At 47.8% G+C, this 24087-nt stretch overlaps 1 protein-coding gene across 1 annotated transcript in view; it reads left to right on the top strand.

Moving 5' to 3' along the window:
- LOC140428025 (cilia- and flagella-associated protein 47-like) overlaps positions 1 to 24087 on the top strand; it is a 1060448-nt gene that overhangs the window by 229875 nt on the left and 806486 nt on the right. Inside the window, exons 23-25 of the mRNA XM_072513997.1 lie at positions 6213 to 6372; positions 18920 to 19020; positions 19139 to 19301. Coding sequence (XP_072370098.1) covers positions 6213 to 6372; positions 18920 to 19020; positions 19139 to 19301 — 424 coding nt within the window. The remainder of the gene's footprint in view (positions 1 to 6212; positions 6373 to 18919; positions 19021 to 19138; positions 19302 to 24087) is intronic.

The raw sequence follows: 24087 nt of genomic DNA, 5'->3' as shown, positions 1-24087 counted from the left end.
TCCTGGTCCCCCCATGCCGACACTATAGATAAGAAAGCCCACCAACGACTCTATTTTCTCAGAAGACTAAGGAAATTTGGCATGTCAGCTACGACTCTCACCAACTTTTACAGATGCACCATAGAAAGCATTCTTTCTGGTTGTATCACAGCTTAGTATGGATCCTGCTCTGCCCAAGACAGCAGGAAACTACAAAATATTGTGAATGTAGCCCAATCCATCACGCAAACCAGCCTCCCATCCATCGACTCGTCTACAATTCCCGCTGCCTCGGAAAGGCAGCCAGCATAATTAAGGACACCACACACCCCAGACATACTCTCTTCCACCTTCTTCCGTCAGGAAAAAGGTACCAAAGTTTGAGGTCACGTACCAACCAACTCAAGAACATCTTCTTCCCTACTGCCATCAGACTTTTGAATGGACTTACCTCGCATGAAGTTGATCTTTTCTCTACATCTTGCTATGACTGTTTAAACTCGGTTTGTTCTCACTGGAACGACGGATTTGAGGGGTGACCTGATAGAGGTCTACAAAATTATGAAGGGCATAGACAGAGTGGATAGTCAGAGACATTTTCCCAGGATAGAGGGGACAATTACTAGGGGACATAGGTTTAAGGTGCGAGGGGCAAGGTTTAGAGGAGATGTACAAGGCAGGTTTTTTACATAAAGGGTAGTGGGTGCCTGGAACTCGCTGCCGGAGGAGGTGGTGGAAGCAGGGACGATAGTGACGTTTAAGGGACATCTTGACAAATACATGAATAGGATGGGAATAGAGAAATACGGACCCCGGAAGTGCAGAAGATTTTAGTTTAGACGGGCAGCGTGGTCGGCACAGGCTTGGAGGGCCGAAGGGTCTGTTTCTGTGCTGTACTTTTCTTTGTTCTTTGTTCTTTTCTTAGGCACTGTCAGTCTGTCCTGCACTTAAGAGATGGGGTGGAAGAGGTAAGTTGGGGGTGTTAGACGTTTTAGTTGCTGTGAAATGAAGAGTCTAAAGTTCTTGTTCCTTTTCACCAAACACCATTTATTTCACTTTCACAGCCTCTGCACAAAACTCTTAACAACACACCACCTGACAGAGGCCACCTGAAGCCCCTTTACATATCAGTGTCAATTAATGGATACTTAACATAAATGAGACAACTAATTGCAATGTCTCTTAACCCATTACTTATGGGGGGAGTGGTGGTCTGGAGGCCTTGGTGAGGAGTACAATGGGGTTTCAGAAGTGTAGAAGATTTTAGTTTTGACGGGCAGCATGGTCGGCGCAGGCTTGGAATGCCGAAGGGCCTGTTCCTGTGCTGTACTTTTCTTTGTTCTCTCTTCCTTGTTCTTTGTAACATTATATTCTGCAGTCTCCCCTTCCTTCCCTATGTACGGTATGCATTGTTTGTACAGCATGCAAGAAACAATACTTTTCACTGTATACTAATAAATGTGACAATAATAAATCAAATCAAATCAAATCTCACAGGCAACCATGGGCGAGAGCCACCTGAATATTGCAGCTGCGCTGCTGAGCGTGACCCAGTCACCAAGAGCCATGGCTGAGACCGTTGGCGGCATTGCCCAGGTGCTGCTGACATGGCGCAGGGAGAGGGAGACGCTGCAGTAACTGGCAGATGTGGCACAGACCCAGAGGTTGGTGGCATAGTCGCAGCGTGATGCGGCGCAGTCCCAGATGGAAGTGGTCCACTCCTGTGCACCATGGCCGCGAGGGTGCAGACCCTGGTCAAGACGATAGCGGGCCTCCAGGACTAGCAACGGCAGGTGGCGAGAGAAACTCTGCAGTTAGCTCCGCCTGCACCCTGGTCCCATGGAGTAGCGCGGGGGCCATTTGGCATCTTGCGGGAGGAGGTGATGGGGTCCATGCCGGTGATTCCTACAGGGGAGGTGCGGAACACCGCAGAACATTGGACACCGTCCCCCCCAGCCCTCCTGTCCCTGGCGCATCTGGTGGGCAGTGGGTTGAAAAGGACAGCGCCACACAGGCGGGCCTATCCATGCCCAGTCGTCCCAGAAGACGTCTGCCAAAGAGGACCCAGGTTGCAGGATGGAAACTATAGCAGGCCGCCTCCAGTCCTGATGTACTGTCTGGGGTTCCACCTAGCGTTAGGGCCCTTATGTCCAGAAAAGTAGATGCCAGTTAAGTTGACATGAGTGCAGGACACAGTTTAGCGATAGGGGATAAGGCACAAATCTGTATATGTGATTTCACATTAGGTAGCTGTGCACAATGTTACAGCCTGCCTCGGTTCTGTGTTAAATGGGTGTGAGGGATGGGCTGATCTGGGATGGACGCAGGGGGGGGGGGGGGTCTCAGAATGGGTTGTCATCATCCTCCATACCATGGACCAGACATCCTGTTACTGCCAGCCCAGGGCCCACACCCCGCAGTGCGGCAGGTATGTATCACGGAGTGAGCTTCGTGGCCGCGGGGTGGGGGGGAGATGTGGTGTCCATGCCCCTGCCCCTGCCCTGGTGCACATGTTGGTTGGCCTCCCGTGCGTGCCCGGGCCTCATGTCCTGCCCATCCTCACCCTCTTCCTCATCTTCCTTGTCGGACGAGGCCTGGTGTTCATTCTCCTTCTCCAGCACATCGCCCCTCTGCTGCGCAATGTTATGGAGGACGCAGCAGGCCACCACAACGTGGGCCACTTTCCCAGCTCCCAATTGGAGGGCCCCTACAGAGCGTCTATGCACCTGAACCGCATCTTCAGGATGCTGAAGCACCGCGCAAACACGCCCCTGGTTGCCACATGAACATCGCTGTAGCGGGTGTCCCCGTTGGTCTGTGGCCTCCTGATACGCATCATCAGCCACGACTGCAGTGGATAACCTCATCACCTAGGAGGCAACCTCCAGCTGGGGTGTGCCTCGAAGGGCCATTGATGTGCCAGAATGAAGGCGTTGTGCACACTGCCCTGATGATCACATACCAGCTGCACGTTCATCGAATGGAACCCCTTTTGGTTTGTGTAGGACAACATCTGCAGATGTTCGAAGGGCAACATGCATCCCGTTGATCACCCCGTGGATTCGGAGCATCTCAGCAATGGGGGCGAACCCTGCTGCCCGGGCATCCTTGTGGACTCGGTCTACGTTGAAATGGATGTATCGTGCCAACTGGGCATATAGTGCCTGCACAGCATGGTTCCACCTGTGTACCGAGCTCTGGGAGATTCTGGCCAGGTCCCCACTCAGTGCCTGGAAGGACCCCGTTGCGTAAAATTTCAGAGGGATCGTCACCTTGACAGCCACTGGGAGCGGGTGTCCTCCCCCATTCCCCCGCAGTACCAGGTGTGCCATGCCAGGATCTGGCAGATATGTCGCACTGTCTCCCTGCTCAACCGGAATCGGCAGGTGGCAGCCGGTTGGGGGGTGATGATGGTATGGCGGAGAGTGGGGTGCGTGGTGATGAAGTGGAGGGTGGGGACTGGGGTGTGGTGGTGGTGGGCTGGGTCTGGGGTGCGGGGGGTGGGGGCACCCATACGGCCAGTGTTACTCTGCAGTACCAGGGGGTAAGGTGGGTGGTCATTGGGATGTGCAGCAAGATGGCTGTCTTGCAGGCTGTGGCAACGGCGCCCCAGCCTCGTGGGGGTCACCCCCCCCCCCGCCCAGGCCTGTCCTGACGTCATCCTCCCCCTACATAGCCTGCCACAATTTCACATTCCATATCATGAATGGATCGATATACTGTTTTTCTTTACTTGCTGCTTTGAAGTCTCCCTATTTGCTGGGAACAGATGGGGCTACAGATTAAAGTCTTGGTCGCACCGTTCCTGTGTCCCCCCCTCTTCCAACACTTAGTCTGTTTGTGATTGTGTGTTTGGTACCCACCCCAGGTAAATGGGGTGGATGTGGAGATGCCGGCGTTGGACTGGGGTGAGCACAGTACGAAGTCTTACAACACCAGGTTAAAGTCCAACAGGTTTGTTTCGATGTCACTAGCTTTCGGAGCGCTGCTCCCTCCTCAGGTGAATGAAGAGGTCTGTTCCAGAAACACATATATAGACCAATTCAAAGATGCCAAACAATGCTAGGAATGCGAGCATTAGCAGGTGATTAAATCTTTACAGATCCAGAGATGGGGTAACCCCAGGTTAAAGAGGTGTGAATTGTACCAAGCCAGGACAGTTGGTAGGATTTTGCAGGCCAGATGGTGGGGGATGAATGTAATGCGACATGAATCCCAGGTCCCGGTTGAGGCCGCACTCATGTGTGCGGAACTTGGCTATAAGTTTCTGCTCGGCGATTCTGCGTTGTCGTGGGTCCTGAAGGCCGCCTTGGAGAACGTTTACCCGGAGATCTTACTACGTCATCTTCTTCACAGCTTTCAACACGTCATTGATGACGATGAACATCTTGCCAAGGTCATCCCCACACCCCCACTACTTGCCTTCAAACAACCGCGCAACCTCAAACGAACCATTGTTTGCAGCAAACTACCCAGTCTTCAGAACAGTGACCACGACACCACACAACCCTGTCATGGCAATCTCTGCAAGACGTGCCAGATCATCGACATGGATACCACTATTACACGTGAGAACACCACCCACCAGGTACACGGTACATACTCGTGCGACTCGGCCAACGTTGTCTACCTCATACGCTGCAGGAAAGGATGTCCCGAAGTGTGGTACATTAGCGAGACCATGCAGACGCTGCGACAACGAATGAACGGACATCACGCAACAATCACCAGGCAGGAATGTTCCCTTCCAGTCGGGGAACACTTCAGCAGTCAAGGGCATTCAGCCTCTGATCTCCGGGTAAGCGTTCTCCAAGGCGGCCTTCAGGACCCACGACAACGCAGAATCGCCGAGCAGAAACTTATAGCCAAGTTCCGCACACATGAGTGCGGCCTCAGCCGGGACCTGGGATTCATGTCGCATTACATTCATCCCCCACCATCTGGCCTGCAAAATCCTACCAACTGTCCTGGCTTCGTACAATTCACACATCTTTAACCTGGGGTTACCCCATCTCTGGATCTGTAAAGATTTAATCACCTGCTAATGCTCGCATTCCTAGCATTGTTTGGCATCTTTGAATTTGTCTATATATGTGTTTCTGGAACAGACCTCTTCATTCACCTGAGGAAGGAGCAGCGCTCCGAAAGCTAGTGACATCGAAACAAACCTGTTGGACTTTAACCTGGTGTTGTAAGACTTCGTACAGGTAAATGGGGTTCTAGCTAAGGGTTGCAATTTGATGATGTCAGATCCAAGCCCACTGAATTTTAATTCAAATTTGCAGATGTTCTAGCCACCGGCAGCATGATCTACATTAGGAGAAAGGGGCTGTGTGCAGGGAGTCATATCCAGCATTGTGTGTTTACAGGTGAAGACTAACCTTCCTGGATCTAACTGAGGAGCTGCCTACACGGCTCCCGTAACTGAAGCAGGACGTGGAAGCCTTGTCAGTGACCCTCAAAGTTGCCACAGACTTGAATTCTTATGCCATTGGATCCTTTTAGTTACAATCTAAAGTTTACAGCTATGAAAAAAGAAGGTAGCTAATGACCTATTTTCCAGGGCCAGCCAAAATATCACCGTTCCTACTGAGCTGAGCAGCCAACATTATGGAATTTGTAATTTGCTGCAGTTGCTGGCTTCCTTTGTGTGCAGAGTATGATTGACCGGCATTGGAGGTCATCAGCCAATGTGGAGCAGGCTGGAGGGACTGTGGGACATACTATTGCTCGTATTCTTGTGTCCTAATCATCCAATTAGGGCAAAAATGAGTAACATCCATCAACAGAAAAGAATACTAGATTATCAATGTATAGCTGATGTACTCGGCCAGTGACAGGATCAATTAATATCATGCAGGGCTACGAGACTCGGGCAGCTAAGCCGATGCTTTAATTCGACCCATCGAGTCTGCGCCAACACTCCAAAAGCACTCCCCCCCCCTCCACCCCTCCCTCCCCCATTCCCTCCCTACCCCCTCACTTCTCCTCCCCCCCCTCTCCTTCCCCCCTCCCTCCCCCCCCCCCCCCCCCCCCCCCCCCCCCCCCCGCTCCTCCTGTGCTTATGTTAACAGTTTTGCCAGAAACCCCAGTGTAACTTCACCTTGGCAAAACTGGCGTGATGTCCAGTTCAGCCTAGGTACCTTTTGCTGTTTGCACCCTCATTAAAAAGCCACACTCATTTTTCTGGAACATTTTAAGAGACATCTAATAATTACTTTTTTTTGTCTTAGGTGGCATCCTATAATTTTAATATACCTGTCATTATCAATGGTGGGACATCACCATCTCCTTCACCAAGTTCTGTACCACCTGATCCTTATGATGAAATATCGATAGGTTCAGTTGACCTACTGTGCGTTGCTACTCCATCTCGCAGAGTGCAAGCCACTGGTAAGTTTGATAGAAAGAGAAACTGTCACTGCAAACATATTTCTCAAATAAATTCCTACTGTGAGTTTCCCCAGATGACACCGCATGGTAATTGAAACTTGTGCTGTTTTAAACTAAAACATGTTACAATGTCCTTCTTGGGCTTTCAAGGACTGTAGTGGAAAACTATCCTGGATTGCCACTTAGGATAGAATTTGTCAGCTCAAAGTGAGTTTGTGTATTTGCATATAAAAAAAAGGGGGAGAAAATCCATTCGACCATCATTGCTGTCTCATCCAGCCTAGCCTAAATATTAAGAAATCAAATCCTGAATAATGCTCCACAGCAAGTTTCCTCGAACTTAGGTCAAACTCAGGGCCTATTGTTACCATGCCCAATGTCGCCTTGTTTTTAATACCATAAGATTACATCAGTTTCCCTCCAATCACCATGAAATAACACCACAACTCCACTGTGTTTTGAACATATGAACTGCTGGCTTATATACCATTCCCTTTGTACTCTCCTTACCACATTAAATATAGAAACCATCATTAACTGCTTTTCCCTGCACTTGGCTACCCCACATCAACCTACTTAAAAGATGGATTGTTAAAACTCTGCATGATAGGAAAATAACTGCTCTTCCAATTGGTCACATGGTACCATTTCTTGCTCTTACTGTTGCACTGGTGGCTATAATGTATGTTAAGAATCCCTTTTAAGCAACTCTGCAATCAACTTTCATAAAACCACTTTAGATTCCTCCTGATGATCAATAAACATCCCTTCTCCTGCAATTGTACCCATACATCCTCATTTACATTTCTACAGCCCCTCTTTTATAATTGCACCTGTTTGGAATCCCTTGTACCCTGCAAATAAACTTCAGATCAATTTATTATCCAACCTATTACAACAACAATTCTAAATGCAATCACCTATCTATTGATGAAATATTTTCTTTCTCATGCTTTAGCATTTGCATACAAAGTCAAAGATTTTATTGCATGCATATCTTATGTCTTTTACACAAAGTATATTAAATTGATTCCTGTAATTGAAATACATTATAATATTACTACTATCATCAGCTGCCTTGTATTTTAATTCTCCACATCTTGTTCAGTCAATGCTGAGCAATCTTGTGTAGCTACTCTTGCGGTGAGCCTATTTATTTCCCATCCTTGATGACTCTTGAGAAGATGGCGATGGACCTTTTTCCTGAACCCTTGAGGTCCTTCCATATTACAGTTATTCCACATTGGGAGTTCTAGAAGTTTGATCTGGCACTGATGAAGGAACAGCGATCCATGTCCAATTCAGGATGGTTTGTGACCTTGAGGGGAGATTGCAACTGACAGTGTTCCATGATGCCTTCTGCTGCTGTCCTTTTGGGTGGTGGAAGTCCCGGATTTTGGATCTAGTGCCAAAAAGGCATGACAGCATTCTATCCTGTATGTGATATTCGTCGCAGCCATGATACACTCGTGCTGGAGAGAGTCCATGCTTAGGTGACTAGATGAAGGGCCAGTCAAGTGGGTCAGTTTTGTCTTGAATGGTTTCAAGATTTTGAATATTAAAAAAAAAAAAAATTTAGAGTACCCAATTATTTTTTTTTCCAATTAAGGGGCAATTTAGCATGGCCAATCCACCTAACCTGCACATTTTGGGGTTGTGGGGGTGAAACCCACGCAGACACGGGGAGAATGTGCAAACTCCACACGGACAGTGACCCAGGGCTGGGATTCGAACCCGAGTCCTCAGTGCCGCAGTCTCAGTGCTATCCACTGCGCCACATGCTGCCCTGTGATTTTGAATATTATTGCAGATACATCTATCCAGACAAGTGGAGAATATTCCATCACTTATCCAATTTGTGTGGTAAAAAGGTTTTGGGTCGTCAGGAGGTACATGATCTGCTAAGGTAGTCGTGATATTAATGTGGCTAGTCCACAGGGACTCATTTAGGGAAGGTGGGGCATAGTGGTATTATTGCTGAACTAGTAATCCAGAGACCAGTGTTAATGCTCTGGGGACCTGGGTTTGAATCCCACCATGGCAGGGAGTGGAATTTAAAATCAGTAACAAAAGAAAATCTGTAATTATGATTAAACCATTGCCGATTGTTGATGGTGGATGTATTAGCAGTTAATGCAATCGAATGACAAGGGATAATGGTGAGACTGACTCTCTCTTGTTGGAAATGGTCATTGCTTGGTACTTGTGCGAAGCAGGTATTACTTACTACTGACCTACCAGCTTGAGTTGGCCAGGATCTTGTATATGTGAGACAAACTGAACATAATATGTGAAATAGGAGAAGACCATTTGGCCCATTGAGTCTGCTGTGCCATTCAAATTATCACAGCTGATCTTGGCCCCAAGTCCACTTTCCCAATCATTCCCCATTTCCCTGAGAGATCAAAAATCTGTCTCAGCCTCAAATAGATTCAATAATGGGGCTTTCAAAACCCTCTGTTGGAAAGGATTCCAAACTTTTGAGGGAAGAAATGTTCTCCTCATCTTAGTCCTCAATGATTATCCCTTTTACCAAAACTATACCCCCTTGTTCTAGATTCCCAACCAGGTGAACAACATCTCAGTGCCTACCCTGTCATTAGGTCACCTCTCATTCTTCTCAACTCCAGAAAATATAGACCCAGTTTAATCAGCCTCTCAATACAGGACAACCCGCACATCCTAGGGCCCAATCTAGTGAACCTTCGCTGAACTGCCTCCAATACAAGATTATCCCTCCTGAAGTAAGGAGACCAAAACTGCACACAATGATCTACCTGAATGGGGGCAGAGTCCCGTAGCACAAGATTAACAGGGTGTCCCCCAGTGCTCAGAGCGCAGGGAAACTGTCTGCTATCTAACGCCCATTCGGGTAGATCAGAGACCTCAGCGGGAGAATCCCCGACGAGGCCGCACTTAGCCCATTTTCTGCACTGAGGAGCTCTGCTTGCCGAAACTCCTCAGTGCAGTGAGAGATCAAGATGCCATTTATAAATGGCGTTCCGATCTCTTGAGCCCCCGATGTGACCCCCAATCTCTCCCAGTTGCCAACTCAGTATAAGGGTGTCCCCGGCTCCCCCCGGTACTCACGCCCACACTCATGTAGGGCACCCCCAGCGCAATCACTGCCGCGCAAAAAATATCAGCTTCCAACTTGGCAGTGCAAGGCTGGCACTGTGAGGATACCAAGTGCCACCATTAGTGCCAGGGTACCACCCTGCCCAGAGCATGCACAAACTCTTGGGAGACCCCCACGAGTGCCATCCCATCTGGTCCCCATTGTGGAGACCAACACTGAACAGCACTTGTCCAAGATCTCCAAGGTGAGGGAATTAGATCCTACACCTTGGTTAGATTTCTGGAACGCATATTAGTGTGAGACTAGCTGTCTCACTCTAATATACAAATTGGCCAGAAAGAGATCCCTCCCAAGATGGGCGGGATTCACATCGCTATGTCTCGTGAGATTGTGTTAAAGCTCGCAAAGCATTGTGTGCCTTGTAGATCCTGGAATTGGGATCTCCTGGAATCTACTGGTCACATTGCACTGTCTGCTTTTCGGGCGCAACGCGGTCAGTAGATCCCACCCAGTAGTTCAGATGCAGCCTCACCAAAGCCCTGGACAATTGTAGCAAGATTTCTTAATTCTTGTACTCCATATCCCTTGTGTTCCTTTTATGAATATGTAAAATTACAAAACATACAAACAAAAACCCTTAACCAAACGCAGACCCCAAACAAATCACATCACAGCCTTACAACCTTCAAAAACAAAAAAGAAAAGAACCTCTCCTACTTACTTACCACCTCTGCCCCCACAGCGTCCGAAGCTCTGGCACATACGAAACCCCAAAAATAGCCACAGTGGGCAGGGCTCCAGCTCAACATTTACGATCGCTGACATGGTGTTGATAAAGGACCTCCAGAAATCCACCAGCTTAGAATGGGACCAAAACATGTGCATGTGGTGACGGGCCTCTTGAGCAGTGCTCACCCCTATCCTCCACCTCCTCAAAAAAAGACTCATTCTTTTGTGAAGTGCGCTCGAAACACTACCTATATCTGTATAAGGCTCAGTCTTGCACATGACGATGTAGTGTTCACCCTCCGCAGCCCCTCACTCCACACCCCTCCTCCATTATTGGCCCCAAATCCTCCACCCATTTACCTTTCGCCCCCTCCACTGAACTCGACTCTTCCCCTACGATCCGCTCGTACACGCCGGATGTACTACCCTCCTCCGGCCCAAACAGGAGAGGATCTGCTCCAAAAGGGATGATGGCGGCACCCCGGGAAATCCAAAAAAGAAACTCTTAACAAAGCTCTGCACCTGGGGGTACCAAAATATGTTTGAGCACAACAGCCCAATTTCTCCTTTAGCACCTCCAGGCTGGCAAACCGCCCCTCCAGAAATAAATCCTCCATTCTCTCCAGCCCCCACTCACTCTCCCTGCACCAAATGTGACATCTAGCCATGCCGGCTCATACAGTTGGTTCACATAAATGGAACCCAACCTTGAAGCCGCCCTCAACTTAAAATGCTGGCGGAATTACCTGCAGATTTTTAATGTGGACACAACCATTGGGTTTGTTGAGTACCTTGCTGGTGCCAACTGTAGTGGCGATGTTACCAATGCCCCCAAACCTGTTCCCCTACATTACCCGACTCCATCTGAACTCAGAGAGCCCCCGGGTCCCCGCATCACCCCAACACCTTCCCCGCGTTGGCTGCCCAGTAATACCACAGCAAATTTGGCAACACTAGATGCCCTGACTGTCTCTCCATCTGAAGCACCCACCTCCGAATGCTCGGGGCCTTATCGGCCAAATAAAACTGGAAATAAACCACTTGATCCTTCGGAAAAATGACTTGGGCTGGAACACCCAAGACGCTGATATAAAAAGTGAAACCTCGGCAAGATGTTCACCTTAACTTATTGGACCCGGCCCGCCAACAATAACAGGAGACTATCCCACCTCTGCAAGTTTGCCTCGAATTTACTCACCAGATTTGTATAACTCAACCTCCGAAACCATTTCTAATCCTCACCACTTGGACCCCAAGATATCGAAAACTAGTCCCCGCCAACCAAAATGGTAACCCCCCCCCCCCACAATCCGGCTCCCCTCCCTGATTCCCTGACCTCAAAATATTCACTCTTCCGCATGTTCAACTTGGAACTAGAGATGGCACCGAAGTGCTGCAAAATACCTATAATATTTTTATAGTCGATCCCGGGTCCCTAACGCACAGCAGCAAATCATCAGCATATAATGACACCCTATGTTCCCCCTCACCTCTAATGATGCCCACAAAACAATGGCCAACGGCTCAATTACCTACTCAACTAACAAAGGAGACATCAGACATTCCCGCCTCGTACCCTGATGCAACCAAAAGGACCCAGAGCTCAAGATGTTGATGAAAACAATAGCAAATGGGGCCGGATACAGCAACCACACCCACCACACTAACCAGGACGAAACCCAAACTTCTTCAGCACCGCAAAAAGGTACCCCACTCCACCGGTCCTTCTCTGCATCCAATGATACAATTATCTCCGGTACCGACCAGGCCGCAAATGTGAGCACCACATTCCTCAACTGACGTATGTTCAATGACAACTTCTGGCCCTTCACAAACCCTGTCTGATCTTCCCCTAACACCTGCAGGAGGCAAGGCCTCTCAATGCCAATACCTTGGCATCTACATTTAACAGGGAGATCGGGCAATACGGCCCACACTCTGTGGGGTCCTTAACCTTTTTCAGGAGGAGTGAGATGGACACCTGCCCCAATGACTCTGGGAGGGTGCCCCTTCCCAAAGAGTCCTTAAACATGCCCAGCCACACCGGACCTAACTGATCCGAAAACGTCTTATAAAATTCCACCGCGAACACATCTGGCCCCGGCGCCTTCCCTGCCTGCATGTGCTTCATCGCTATCTGAATCTCCTCCAGACCCAATGGTGCCTTCAGAGCCTCCTGCAATTCGCCCCCACCTTGGGAAACTCCATTTCCTCCAGGAGCTCTGCCATCCCTCGTTTGTCTCTGGCAGATCCGACCTATACAACCTCTCATTAAAGGCCATAAACACTCCATTCAGCTTCTCTGGGGCGGAGACCAGCCTTTCCTCCAAATCCCTAACCTGAACAATCTTCCTGTCTGCCTGCTGCCACCTTAATTGGTGAGCCAAGAGTCGGCTGGCATTCTCCCCATACCCATACACTGTCCCTTTCATCTGCCTAAATTGCCACACCGCCATGTCCATGGACAGCAAGTCAAACTGCATTTGCCACTTATTTCCTGCACGCCAAAAGCTCCGGGATGAGGTCCCTCGCATACCTATGATCAACCCCTGGAATCTCTTCCACCAGTTTCTGTCACGCCTCCCCATCCATTTGTGCCTTAAACGCTATGATCCCTCCCCTGATCACCACCTTCAACGCCTCCCACAAAATTGAGGGGGAAACCTCCTCATTATCATTATGTTCCACATACTCCCATATGGCCCCTCAAAATCCTCACACAGAACCCCAAATCCAATAGCAGCCCTATGTCTAATTGCCATCCCTTATGACACTCCTGACCGACCTCCAACACCAGGCCCACCAAATGTGGGGCAAGATCTGACATGATCACCGGCGAGTACTCAGACTCGTTCACTCTAGCAGGAAGAGTCTGACTCCTTGTGTACCAAAGAGGAAAACAAGAACCCCATCTCCCCAGGATGCGTAAACCACCATGGAGCTGCCACTCCCATCTCCTCCGTAAATGCAGAAAATACCTTCACCATCTGAGCCGGGACCAACGATTTTGGCCTGGAGAAATCCACCTTCGGGTCCAACACGCAATTTGCATCACCCCCCCAAAATAAATTGGTGGGTGTCCAAATCCAGCGTTGTAGTCAGCAACTGTTTCATAAATGGCACATCGTCCCAATTTGGGGCGTAGGCATTCACAAGAACCACAGACTTCCCCTCTACCACCAACGCATATCGTCCACCCTGATCAGCTATAACCCTTTCCGCTCAGAACCAAATTTGTTATTAATGAAGATCTCCACCCAGGGGACCCTGACTAACCTTGCCGAGGGCCTCTCGCCCCACTCACCCTTAAGTCAACCATTAACCACCGTAATACCTTCGCCACTAGTTTCTAGGCCCCAGGCCCACTTAGGATGGCCACCTGCCCTACCCGATGGGTCAGACAAAGAAAATCCCCTGGTCACTGTTAGCTTCCTAACACCCCCCCCCCCCAAGCCAGAAGACTGCCTGTCACCTCAACTAACCCCTTCCTGCTCCCAAAGAAACATTCTAGACTCATTGAGCCTTGCCAAACTGGTCCAACAAGTCGTAGCCCCTCCCCCACACCACTCCCATTCACTAGCCTACCTTTTAGTGTTAGTAAGTGATGCACGATCAATGACCACTAAAGCGAGGTTGTAGTCCAACTGAAGGCTTTAATAACCTAGATGTTTCCCCCAGCAGCTCAGGTACAGAATGAGGGCTGCTGGGGCGGCACGGGTTCTTATACCCCACCTATCAGGGCAGAGCTATCATACACTCTCGCCAATAGAAAGCATACGATTTCCACCAATGATGCTTTAGCCTATCAGGTACTGTAATACCTATAATACCACATTCATCCCCTGTTTAAAAAAAGTCCAGCGGGGGTGGTGGCCAGAAACTACAAAACATAACAACATGGTATAATTAGTTATGGAGGTAACGTAATACCTCCGTACAGTGTTTAGTAACTATTTACAAGTCTGGTAGCTATGTACATTTGATGGTTTATATTTACAGATTACAGTTAAAATGAAGCAATCAGTCGAGCGGGGGCCCTGGTCGTCCTCCTTGATCGTCGGAGCCTCGGTGGTGACTCAGGTGGAGGCTCGGGCGTCTGTGACTCCGGGAGCGTGGCTTTGATCTCCATGGCAGCTTCGTCACCCCTCGACGGCGCTGGTGGGGAAAACGGCTGACCTGGGAAGGGAGCGCCTGCAGGGCACGTCGATGGGTTGGGGGGCCTAGACGGGGGCGGCGGAAGGACTGATCCTCCTGTAAGGTGCTGCGGTGGAGGGGAGGGTGGGACTGGTGGCTGGAATGTGTGTGGGGTTCCGGCGGGCGCCAGGTCCGGTAGGGAGACCGTATCTTGTCGGCCGTCGGGGTACGCCACGCAGGCGTACTGGGGGTTAGCATGGAGCAGATGGACCCTCTCGACCAACGGGTCCGACTTGTGCGCCCGCATGTGTTTTCGGAGCAGGATGGGTCCGGGTGCTGCCAGCCAGGTTGGAAGCGAGGTCCCAGAGGAGGACTTCCTAGGGAAGACAAGGAGACGTTCATGAGGTGTCTGATTGGTGATCGTACAAAGCAGTGACCGGATGGAGTGGAGGGCATCCGGGAGGACTTTTTGCCAGTGGGACACTGGGAGGTTCCTGGACTGTAGGGCCAGTAGGGCGGTCTTCCAGACTGTTCCGTTCTCCCTCTCCACCTGTCCGTTACCCCGGGGGCTGTAACTGTTCGTCCTGCTCTAGGCGATGCCCTTGTTGAGCAGGAATTGCCACCACTACTTGAGCTCTCCAGGGGCTGTTACTGGCTTCAATCCCATTCTCTCAGTAGCCTTTGGACTTCTGACCTAAAGATCCGGGCCTGTGCACTGTAGCGTCTGCTCCTGATGGCGACGGGTTTGCAATCCGCGTGGGTTTGCAAACAGAGAAGGCGGGTTGACCTTAAGGGTTGCGAGGCCGCAGACAGTAAGTGGGGTATAGGGCCGCCAAATTGGAAGGTCGGGGGTTCATCCAAGGTGGCGTCTCCCATTGGTCGCACATGGCCGTGGGTGCACAAAATGGCAGCGCCCATCCCTCCAACGTGGCATCCGTGGAACAAGATGGCGGCGCCCGGGATCCGCACGTGACCCTGGGATATGGAGGTAGCCACAATTCCCATGGTCCTTTGCAAGTGGCCATATCAGATGGCTACATCAGATCCTCAAGTAGTGGAATTTGCTTCAGTCTTCTTTAAATGGTAGACCATCCAGCTCTGCCCCTCCCCCTCTCGGGTTCACAGGGAATAGTCGCTCTTGCCCAGGTTGAGTTTGTAGCCCGAGAAGGCTCCAAAATTTCCCAGGAGCTTTGTGATTTCTCTCATGCCGTTTTGTGGGTCTGAGATGTAGAGGAACAGGTCACGGCATAGACTGAGATGCTGTGCTCTGCTTCCTCTTCGGATTCCCTTACAGCCTTCTGCCTCTCACAAGGCCAGCGGCTCAATTGCCAGGGCGAACAGAAGCGGGAACAGCGGGCATTCCTGCCTTTTGCGTCTGTGCAACTGGAAGTACTTAGCGCTGGTGGTGCTGGTCGAAACTCTCACCTTGGGGGCGTTGTACAGAGGTTTCTCCCATGACGTGAACCTTGTCTCTTGCCCAGTGTTCTTCAAACTTTTTTCCGGGGACCCATTTTTACCAACCTTCGGGACCCACCATTATCTCTTACCTTGTTTGCTGCTGACAAAAACGGAGGAAATGGTATTGGGTCGCTTTGGCCCTCGTACACGCTCCTCCAATGGAACCTGCTGGATGAAGGTGAAGCCTTCCGGTGTTGGAAAGTATGGAGTCTCCAACTGTCCAAAGTCCTGCATTTTATTCCTGTAAAATTTGATCAAATAAAACCTCCGAACTTGCAAAACAAAAAATAAAATGAATAAAATAAATGAAAAAAATAAAAATTAAATGAATAAAATAAATGAATAAACCCCCCTCGAACTTGTAAAACAAAAAGCTGCGACCGCCTAAAAAAAAAAAGCATCCGTATTGCGCATGCTTGCCCGATCATTGGCGTGCATGCGCATAGTTTTGCGCATGTGCGCCGATGATCTGGCATGCATGCGCAGTGCGGCCGCATTTTGTTTACTTGGCCGCGGCCATTCTGAAGGCTGTTTGCAGCCGCCGTTCTTAACAGCCGGCTGCTGATGATCGGGAGCATCGCGACGGATGGCTCCGCGACCCTCCCGACACCCGCCCGTGACCCACCCGCGGGTCGCGCCCCCGAGTATGACAATGCCTGCTCTAGCCCAGGTGAAGACTTCCGGTGTTGGAAAGTATGGAGTCTCCAACTGTCCATACAGTTCATTGGGTCCCTTTGGCCCCCGTACACGCTCCTCCATTGGAACCTGTTCATGAGGTACTTCCACTCGACTGTCGAAGGCCTTTCCGCATCCAGGGACATGATCATCTCTGCTGTTCTCTCCCCGGATGGGGTCAGTATCACATTCAACAGCCGCCTGATGTTCACAGTTAGCTGTCTACCTTTCACAAAGCCTGTCTGGTCCTCTGCGACCACCTCTGGTATACAGTTCACCAGTCTCTTAGCCAGGACTTTTGCAAGTATCTTCGCGTCCACATTGAGCAGCGAAATGTGTCTGTCTGGGTTCGCCCTCCTTTTTTGAATAGTGGTGTTGCATTTGCTTACTTCCAAACCATTGGGAACATTCCAGAATCTAGGGAATTTTGGAAAATCCATTGCCAGCAATTTTGCTATCTCTTTAGCTATCTCTTTTAGAATTCTGAGATATAGGCAATCATTATTTTCATAGAATTTATAGTGCAGAAGGAGGCCATTCGGCCCATCGAGTCTGCACCGGCTCTTGGAAAGAGCACCCTACCCAAGGTCAACACCTTCACCCTATCCCCATAACCCAGTAACCCCACCCAACACTAAGGACAATTTTGGACACTAAGGGCAATTTATCATGGCCAATCCACCTAACCTGCACATCTTTGGACTGTGGGAGGAAACCGGAGCACCCAGAGGAAACCCACGCACACATGGGGAGGATGTGCAGACTCCGCACAGACAGTGACACAAGCCGGAATCGACCTGGGACCCTGGAGCTGTGAAGCAATTGTGCTATCCACAATGCTACCGTGCTGCCCTTGACCTGAGGCTTTGTCGGATATTAGTCCTTTGAGTTTCTCCAGTACATTTTCTCTGATATTAATCACAGAATCACAGAATTGTTACAGAACCGAAGGAGGTAATTTGGCCCATTGAGTCTGCACAAGCTCTCTGAATGAGCAGCCCAACCAGAGCCATTCCCCTGCATTCTCCCCGTAGCCCTGCACATTCTTTCTTTTGAGATTAGAATTTAATTCTCTTTTGAATGCTTCAGTTGAACCTACCTCCACCACACACTCAGGTAGTGCATTTCACCCTAACCACTTACTGCTTGAAAAAGCTTTTCCTCATGCCACTTTTGCTTCTTTCACTCATCAGTTTAAATCTGTACCCTTTCGTTCTCGATCCTTTCTTGAGTGGGAACAGTTTCTCCTTATCTACTCTGACCAAACCCCTTCAGTCTTAAGTCTGCCCATTACTTAAATGAGGGAATTTTCTGTTCATCCATTGCTGCATGTCAGACAAGCAACGACAGTTTGTGACTTGTGGGAGAAAGTGGAGGGTGATGGTGTCATCTACACCTCCTATCCTGGTCCTTACAGCCGCAGAAGGTTCACCAGTGAGACGTCTCATGAATGTTCCCTCACTCAGGATTGCAAAATTTGCCAATGGGCTGCCAATAGGCTGCCAATAGGAGTTCCAGGCTGAATTTCCAGTGGGTGTCTTAAAATACACAACATCCAAATTTGATATAAAGAGAACAGCAAAGGTGACTTACTCAAGCATGAGTGGGCTAATGTTGATTGTGTGTTCAGTCTTCACTTTGGAGTTGTTTCAAATGCCAGTTCACTAATGACCCTTGACAAGATGTTAAGTAGCGCCTTGTGCAATACCTGAAGGGAAAGAGCAACATTACAGATGGATCTGAGAAAGTCCTATTCAATTTGATTTACTGTGGCTTTAACGGCTTTCTATTGCATGCTGTGAAGTCACATATCTGAGAATGACTTTCTGTCATCTAATCATGTGGAGGGGCTTGGATTTGTCCTTCCTAGGGAAGGATCCGAGAGAGGGTTTTCTAACCAAAAAACATTCTGGATTTCCTCTTGGGCAAGTTATCCTGAGCACCAATTAGTTTACCGTTTTCTCTGTGCACAATATATTGACTACCCTCCCAAACCAATGTAATAACATTTTGTCAGTTTTAAACTATATCCCTGTAAACACCATGTAACAAATTATACAGTAATTATAAATGTGTATGTAAAAATGTGTATATGTTCAAAGTAAAATTAAATAATTAATATAAAAAGTAAAAGTACGATTCATTACTCACTTCGATGAAATCAAGGTGAAAAAGTTAAATATTCTGAAAATCTGTGCTATTTTAAAATCTATCCCAATTATCTGTATTTCAGCTTGTAACTATTCAGTGTTGACTGAGAATCAAATCTGGAACTTTCCTGATCCACACATTGTATATTTAATTTATTTAATGAGTGTTGTTATTTATTTAACTCATTTCTTTTTATATACTCGCTTTACTTTCATAAATTTACTTTTTATATTCACTTTGCATTCATTAAAATGCTAAATTGATTTTCTTTCTTTGCAACAAAATGATGATCAACTAGTAGAATTAACTTTTATCTTTCAGCACTTAGTCCGCCACTTGAAGTCTCAACTACCAAGGTGGATTTCTCTCTTCTACCAGGATACAATGATTTAGGCTCTATTGCAGCAGATCCATTTGTAAAGGTACTATGCATCACAAGTACTCTGAATATCTTCCTCATGCATTCTTTACTTTCATAATCATGAAGTGGCACACATTTTGTTCTATTTTTAGAAACATAGTATTTTTAAAATTTTGTAGAAAGTTGAGATACAGAACATTTCCAACAAAGAGGTCAAGTGGATGTTGGATTTGAATAGTCAAGAAAACTCAGCCCTTGAAGACGGCACTTTCAGAATCTTTAACTACAATGGAAGTCTTAAACCAGGGGAAAGGCACTGCATTACAGTTGGCTTTTGTCCACGTGAGTGTTTACAGTAAGATTAGTTTAAAAGTTTTCTTTCGTAGCTATCTAATATAATATATTCAGATTCTGACCTGTTTTAAAGGATTAATTCTCTTTCAGAACCATCTAAAATAATTTCAGAAGTAGTTGCCGTAGGCAGGTTTCATTGCATGTGAATTCATCATCAATTATGGCATCTTTATTATATTTTACTTACCTTGAGAAAAAACATAGATTTGCTTTTGAATTAACCATAATGGTCCTTATAATGCTCGTTGTTGTATTGGTCTAGAGGTATGACATTTGTTTATTTAACTGTGAAATATTATACAAGAGCAATTCAATAGAGTAAGTTCTCAGTATAAAATAGTATTTGGGAGTGAAGATAACATGGCATCATTAGTCTGGAACTCTATTACACCGAACATTGATATTACAAGAGGGCAGCACGGTGGCACAGTGGGTAGCACTGTTGCCTCACGGCGCTGAGGTCCCAGGTTCGACCCCAGCTCTGGGTCACTGTCCGTGTGGAGTTTGCACATTCTCCCCGTGTTTGCGTGGCTTTCGCCCCCACAACCCAAAAGATGTGCAGGGTAGGAGGATGGGCCACACTAAATTGCCCCTTAATGGGAAAAAATGAATTGGGTACTCTAAATTTATAAAAATAATAAAAAACATTGATATCACAAAGGATATACTGACTTGCACGTAATTGAATGTCTTTCAACATTCTAGCAGAGTTTGCTATTTTCAGCATGCTACACAGGCAATGTATTCTCAAGATATTATAAATTGTGCTGGCAGGTACTTGATAGTATATAATTATTGTCTAAGTTTAATACACTGCATCCATTAGGAATATCTGTGACCATAATATTTTAAATGCATGAATCATTTTTCCATCCCAGCTTCTTTTACTTCATGAAAACCAGTTTAATACCGATTCAATTTTCACAATTTAGAGCCATAAATTATGGAGTAATTTTTGTCAGTCTCTGAACTCCCTCTATGCATCACTGTCCTTTTAAGTGTTCGGCTATGAGATTGTGTTCTTTTGTGCCACTGGTGCTAGCACTATAGAATCTCTGAAGTCGCAAAATGTCACTCTGCATCTGTCCAATTAGTCCAGTGCAACATACACAATTCCCCATGCTGGAAAGGATCCGAGTGTGAGTGTGCCAGGATTTCTCAATGTCAGCAAACAGTGGCGTCAAATGGTCAGTTCCGCTGTGCTGTTCAATCTCAGTTGAACATACTTTCAGCTGCAGGAGGAACTCACCCACAAGCAATATTGTTACGGCACTCTGGGCCAGTGCGCAGTCAATTCCAACCCACTTGACCGAGAGTCGCAACAGTAGAACTTACTCTATTGAATTGCTCTTGTATAATATTTCACAGTTAAAACAATTAATTAAATTAATTGTTTTGTTAACTTTTAATTTAAAGTACCTGATGTCTTCGGCTGCTCAATAACTGCAGGTTATAACATCAGGTTTGTAAATTTAAACACAATTATTTTTTTAATATTAACAGTAACGATAATTAAATAGCCAGAATTACAACTGGTTAACTGCTGTCTAATCTCCACCCTCATCCCTTTTAATTCATCCCACCCCATATATATATATATACACACACAGGGGTGTAAAATAATGTCTTTGTTTCAGATGGATGTCTTCCGATTAGTTGTTTCTTCAGTCTAGGCTTTCAGATGGATATTATCTTTTCTTTCAGCTGGTAATGATTTTCACTGTAGACTCACAGAAATAGCAGGCAGCCAGCATTTGAGAGTGAGAGAAACAGCCTCTTTCAGGGCCAAGAGGTTTCTGCCTTCAGACAGTAGACAGCAGAGCAGACAGAGAGCGAGCTGCTTCCACCTTGAGGGTCCAGTGGTGTTTCCTGGATTCACTCTGAAAAACCCCACCTGACAGGAACCAATTTCTGCCGGTTGTCAGGCAGAATACTGTCCCTGGCCACTCCATTGGTCACCAGTCTACTAATCGAAACAAACCCCTCCAATCTCTTTGGTGCCATAAAGTGTGAGTTCTTACGCTCAAAATACAAAATTTTACAACTCAGTGTACTATTTGGTACTTTGAGTCCTTACTTCCTCTGTTCTGCCTCAAGGTGTGCCTCAATTAATGATTCATGGACCAAAAATGGTGTCTCAATGGTTAGCACTGCTGTCTCACAGTGCCAGGGTGCCGGGTTCAATTCCGTCCTTGGGTGACTCTGTGTGGAGTTTGCACGTTCTCCCCCTGTCTGCGTGGTTTTCCTCCGGGTGCTGCGGTTTCCTCCCAGTCCAAAGACGTGCGGGTTAGGTGGATTGGCCAAGCTAAATTGCCCCTTAGTGTCCAAAAGATTAGGTGACGTTGCAGGTATAAGGTGGTGGGGGGAGGGGGGGGGGGGGAGGTGCTAGCTCGCTAGGATGCTCTTTCAGAGGTTTGGTGCAAACTGAATGGGCTGGATGGCCTCTTTCTGCACTCTAGTGACCCTACAATTCTACGAAAAACAATAAAGACAAAATAAAAGGAATTTAGGGAATCCACAGGTCAGGCCCTTGCATTATTTAAAAGACAAGCCTCCAACTTGCAGGTGAGGTGTTTTGACCCTGCAATTGAAATGTTTGTGGAAATATTGCGGAGGTGTTCTTGGATTTGGCAGCAATGTTGCTGCATCCATACAGGAACGGCAGAGGATTTTGTGACACTTCCGCATAACGGCTGCAATAGGTATATGAGCTGTAGTTGCAGTGCATCTAGGGTGCAATGTGGCAGACAAATGAAGCAGAATGTGCAGAGACAGGAATTCTATAAATAAGGAGGATTCTCTACAAAAGACCGTACCCACCAAAGGTTTTCGTGAGCACTCCTCTTAAGCTTCAGTTCACCCAGGAACATAGTCATAGGTCCTGAGGTGGAGATGCTGGCGTTGTATTGGGGTGAGCACAGTAAGAAGTCTTACAACACCAGGTTAAAGTCCAACAGGTTTGTTTCAAATCACTAGCTTTCGGAGCACTGCTTCTTCCTCAGGTGAATGAAGAGGTATGTTCCAGAAACATATATATAGACAAAGTCAAAGATGCAAGACAATGCTTTGATCACAACGTCTTCACCTTCGACAACAAGTACTTCATCCAGACGCATGGAACAGTCATGGGGACCAAATTCGCACCTCAATATGCCAACATCTTCATGCACAAGTTTGAACAAGACCTCCTCACCGCACAGGACCTTCAACCGACGTTATATACCAGATACATCGGTGACATTTATTTCCTTTGGACCCATGGTGAAGAATCACTGAAACAACTACACGATGGCATCAATAGGTTCCATCCCACCATCAGGCTCACCATGGACTACTCTCTAAAATCAGTTGCATTCTTGGACACACTCATCTCCATCAAGGACGGCCACCTCAGCACTTCGCTTTACCGCAAGCCCACGGATAACCTCACGATGCTCCACTTCTCCAGCTTCCACCCGAAACACATTAAAAAAGCCATCCCCTATGGACAAGCCCTCCGTATACACAGGATCTCCTCAGATGAGGACATCTACAGACGCTGAGAGATGCCCTCGTGCGAATGGGATATGGCGCTCGACTCATCGATCGACGGTTCCAATGTGCCACAGCAAAAAACCACACCGACCTCCTCAGAAGACAAACACGGGACACAGCCGATAGAGTACCCTTCGTCGTCCAGTACTCCCCCGGAGCGGAGAAATTACAACATCTTCTTTGCAGCCTTCAACACGTCATCGATGAAGATGAACATCTTGCCAAGGTCATCCCCACACCCCCACTACTTGCCTTCAAACAACCACGCAACCTCAAACAAACCATTGAGGTAGCTTTCAGAACAGCGACCACGACACCACACAACCCTGCCATGGCAGTCTCTGCAAGACGTGCCAGATCATCGACATGGGTACCACCATTACACATGAGAACACCACCCACCAGGTACGTGGTACATACTCGTGCGACTCGGCCAACGTTGTCTACCTTTTACGCTGCAGGAAGGGATGTCCCGGAGCGTGGTACGTTGGCGAGACCATGCAGACGCTGCGACAATGGATGAACGGACATCGCGCGACAATCACCGGGCAGGAATGTTCCCTTCCAGTCGGGGAACACTTCAGCAATCAAGGGCATTCAGCCTCTGATCTCCGGATAAGCATTCTCCAAGGCGGCCTTCAGGACGCGCAACAATGCAAAATCACCGAGCAGAAACGTATAGCCAAGTACCGAAAACATGAGTACGGCCTCAACCGGGACCTTGGAATCATGTCGCATTACATTCATCCCCCACCATCTGACCTGGGCTTGCAAAATCCTACCAACTGTCCTGGCTTGTGACAATTCACACCTCTTTAACCTGGGGTTACCCCTATCTCTGGATCTGTAAAGACTTAATTACCTGCAAATGCTCGCATTCAAAGCATTGCCTTGCATCTTTGAATCTGTTTATATATATGTTTCTGGAACATACCTCTTCATTCACCTGAGGAAGGAGCAGTGCTCCAAATGCTAGTGATTTGAAACAAACCTGTTGGACTTTAACCTGGCGTTGTAAGACTTCTTACTATAGGACCTGAGGTTCGAGGAGATGGTGACTGAACTGTACCGCCTCCTTCAACAGGATCTGCAGCCTTGCACAAGCGCAAGGATTGCATTGTCGGTCGCCATCAGGTTCACTGTCTCACTAAGCTGGAACTGATCATTCCATGTGGGAGTGCGGCAATGACACAGCAGCAATTTCCTTCTACTGAGTGCGAGAGCTCCCCTTTTAAGTGGT

The sequence above is a fragment of the Scyliorhinus torazame genome, chromosome 8 (genome assembly GCF_047496885.1).
Source record: "Scyliorhinus torazame isolate Kashiwa2021f chromosome 8, sScyTor2.1, whole genome shotgun sequence".
In the NCBI taxonomy this organism is placed as follows: domain Eukaryota; kingdom Metazoa; phylum Chordata; class Chondrichthyes; order Carcharhiniformes; family Scyliorhinidae; genus Scyliorhinus; species Scyliorhinus torazame.
Note: the sequence above shows the minus strand (reverse complement) of the source record. Positions and strands in the feature narration are given on the sequence as shown.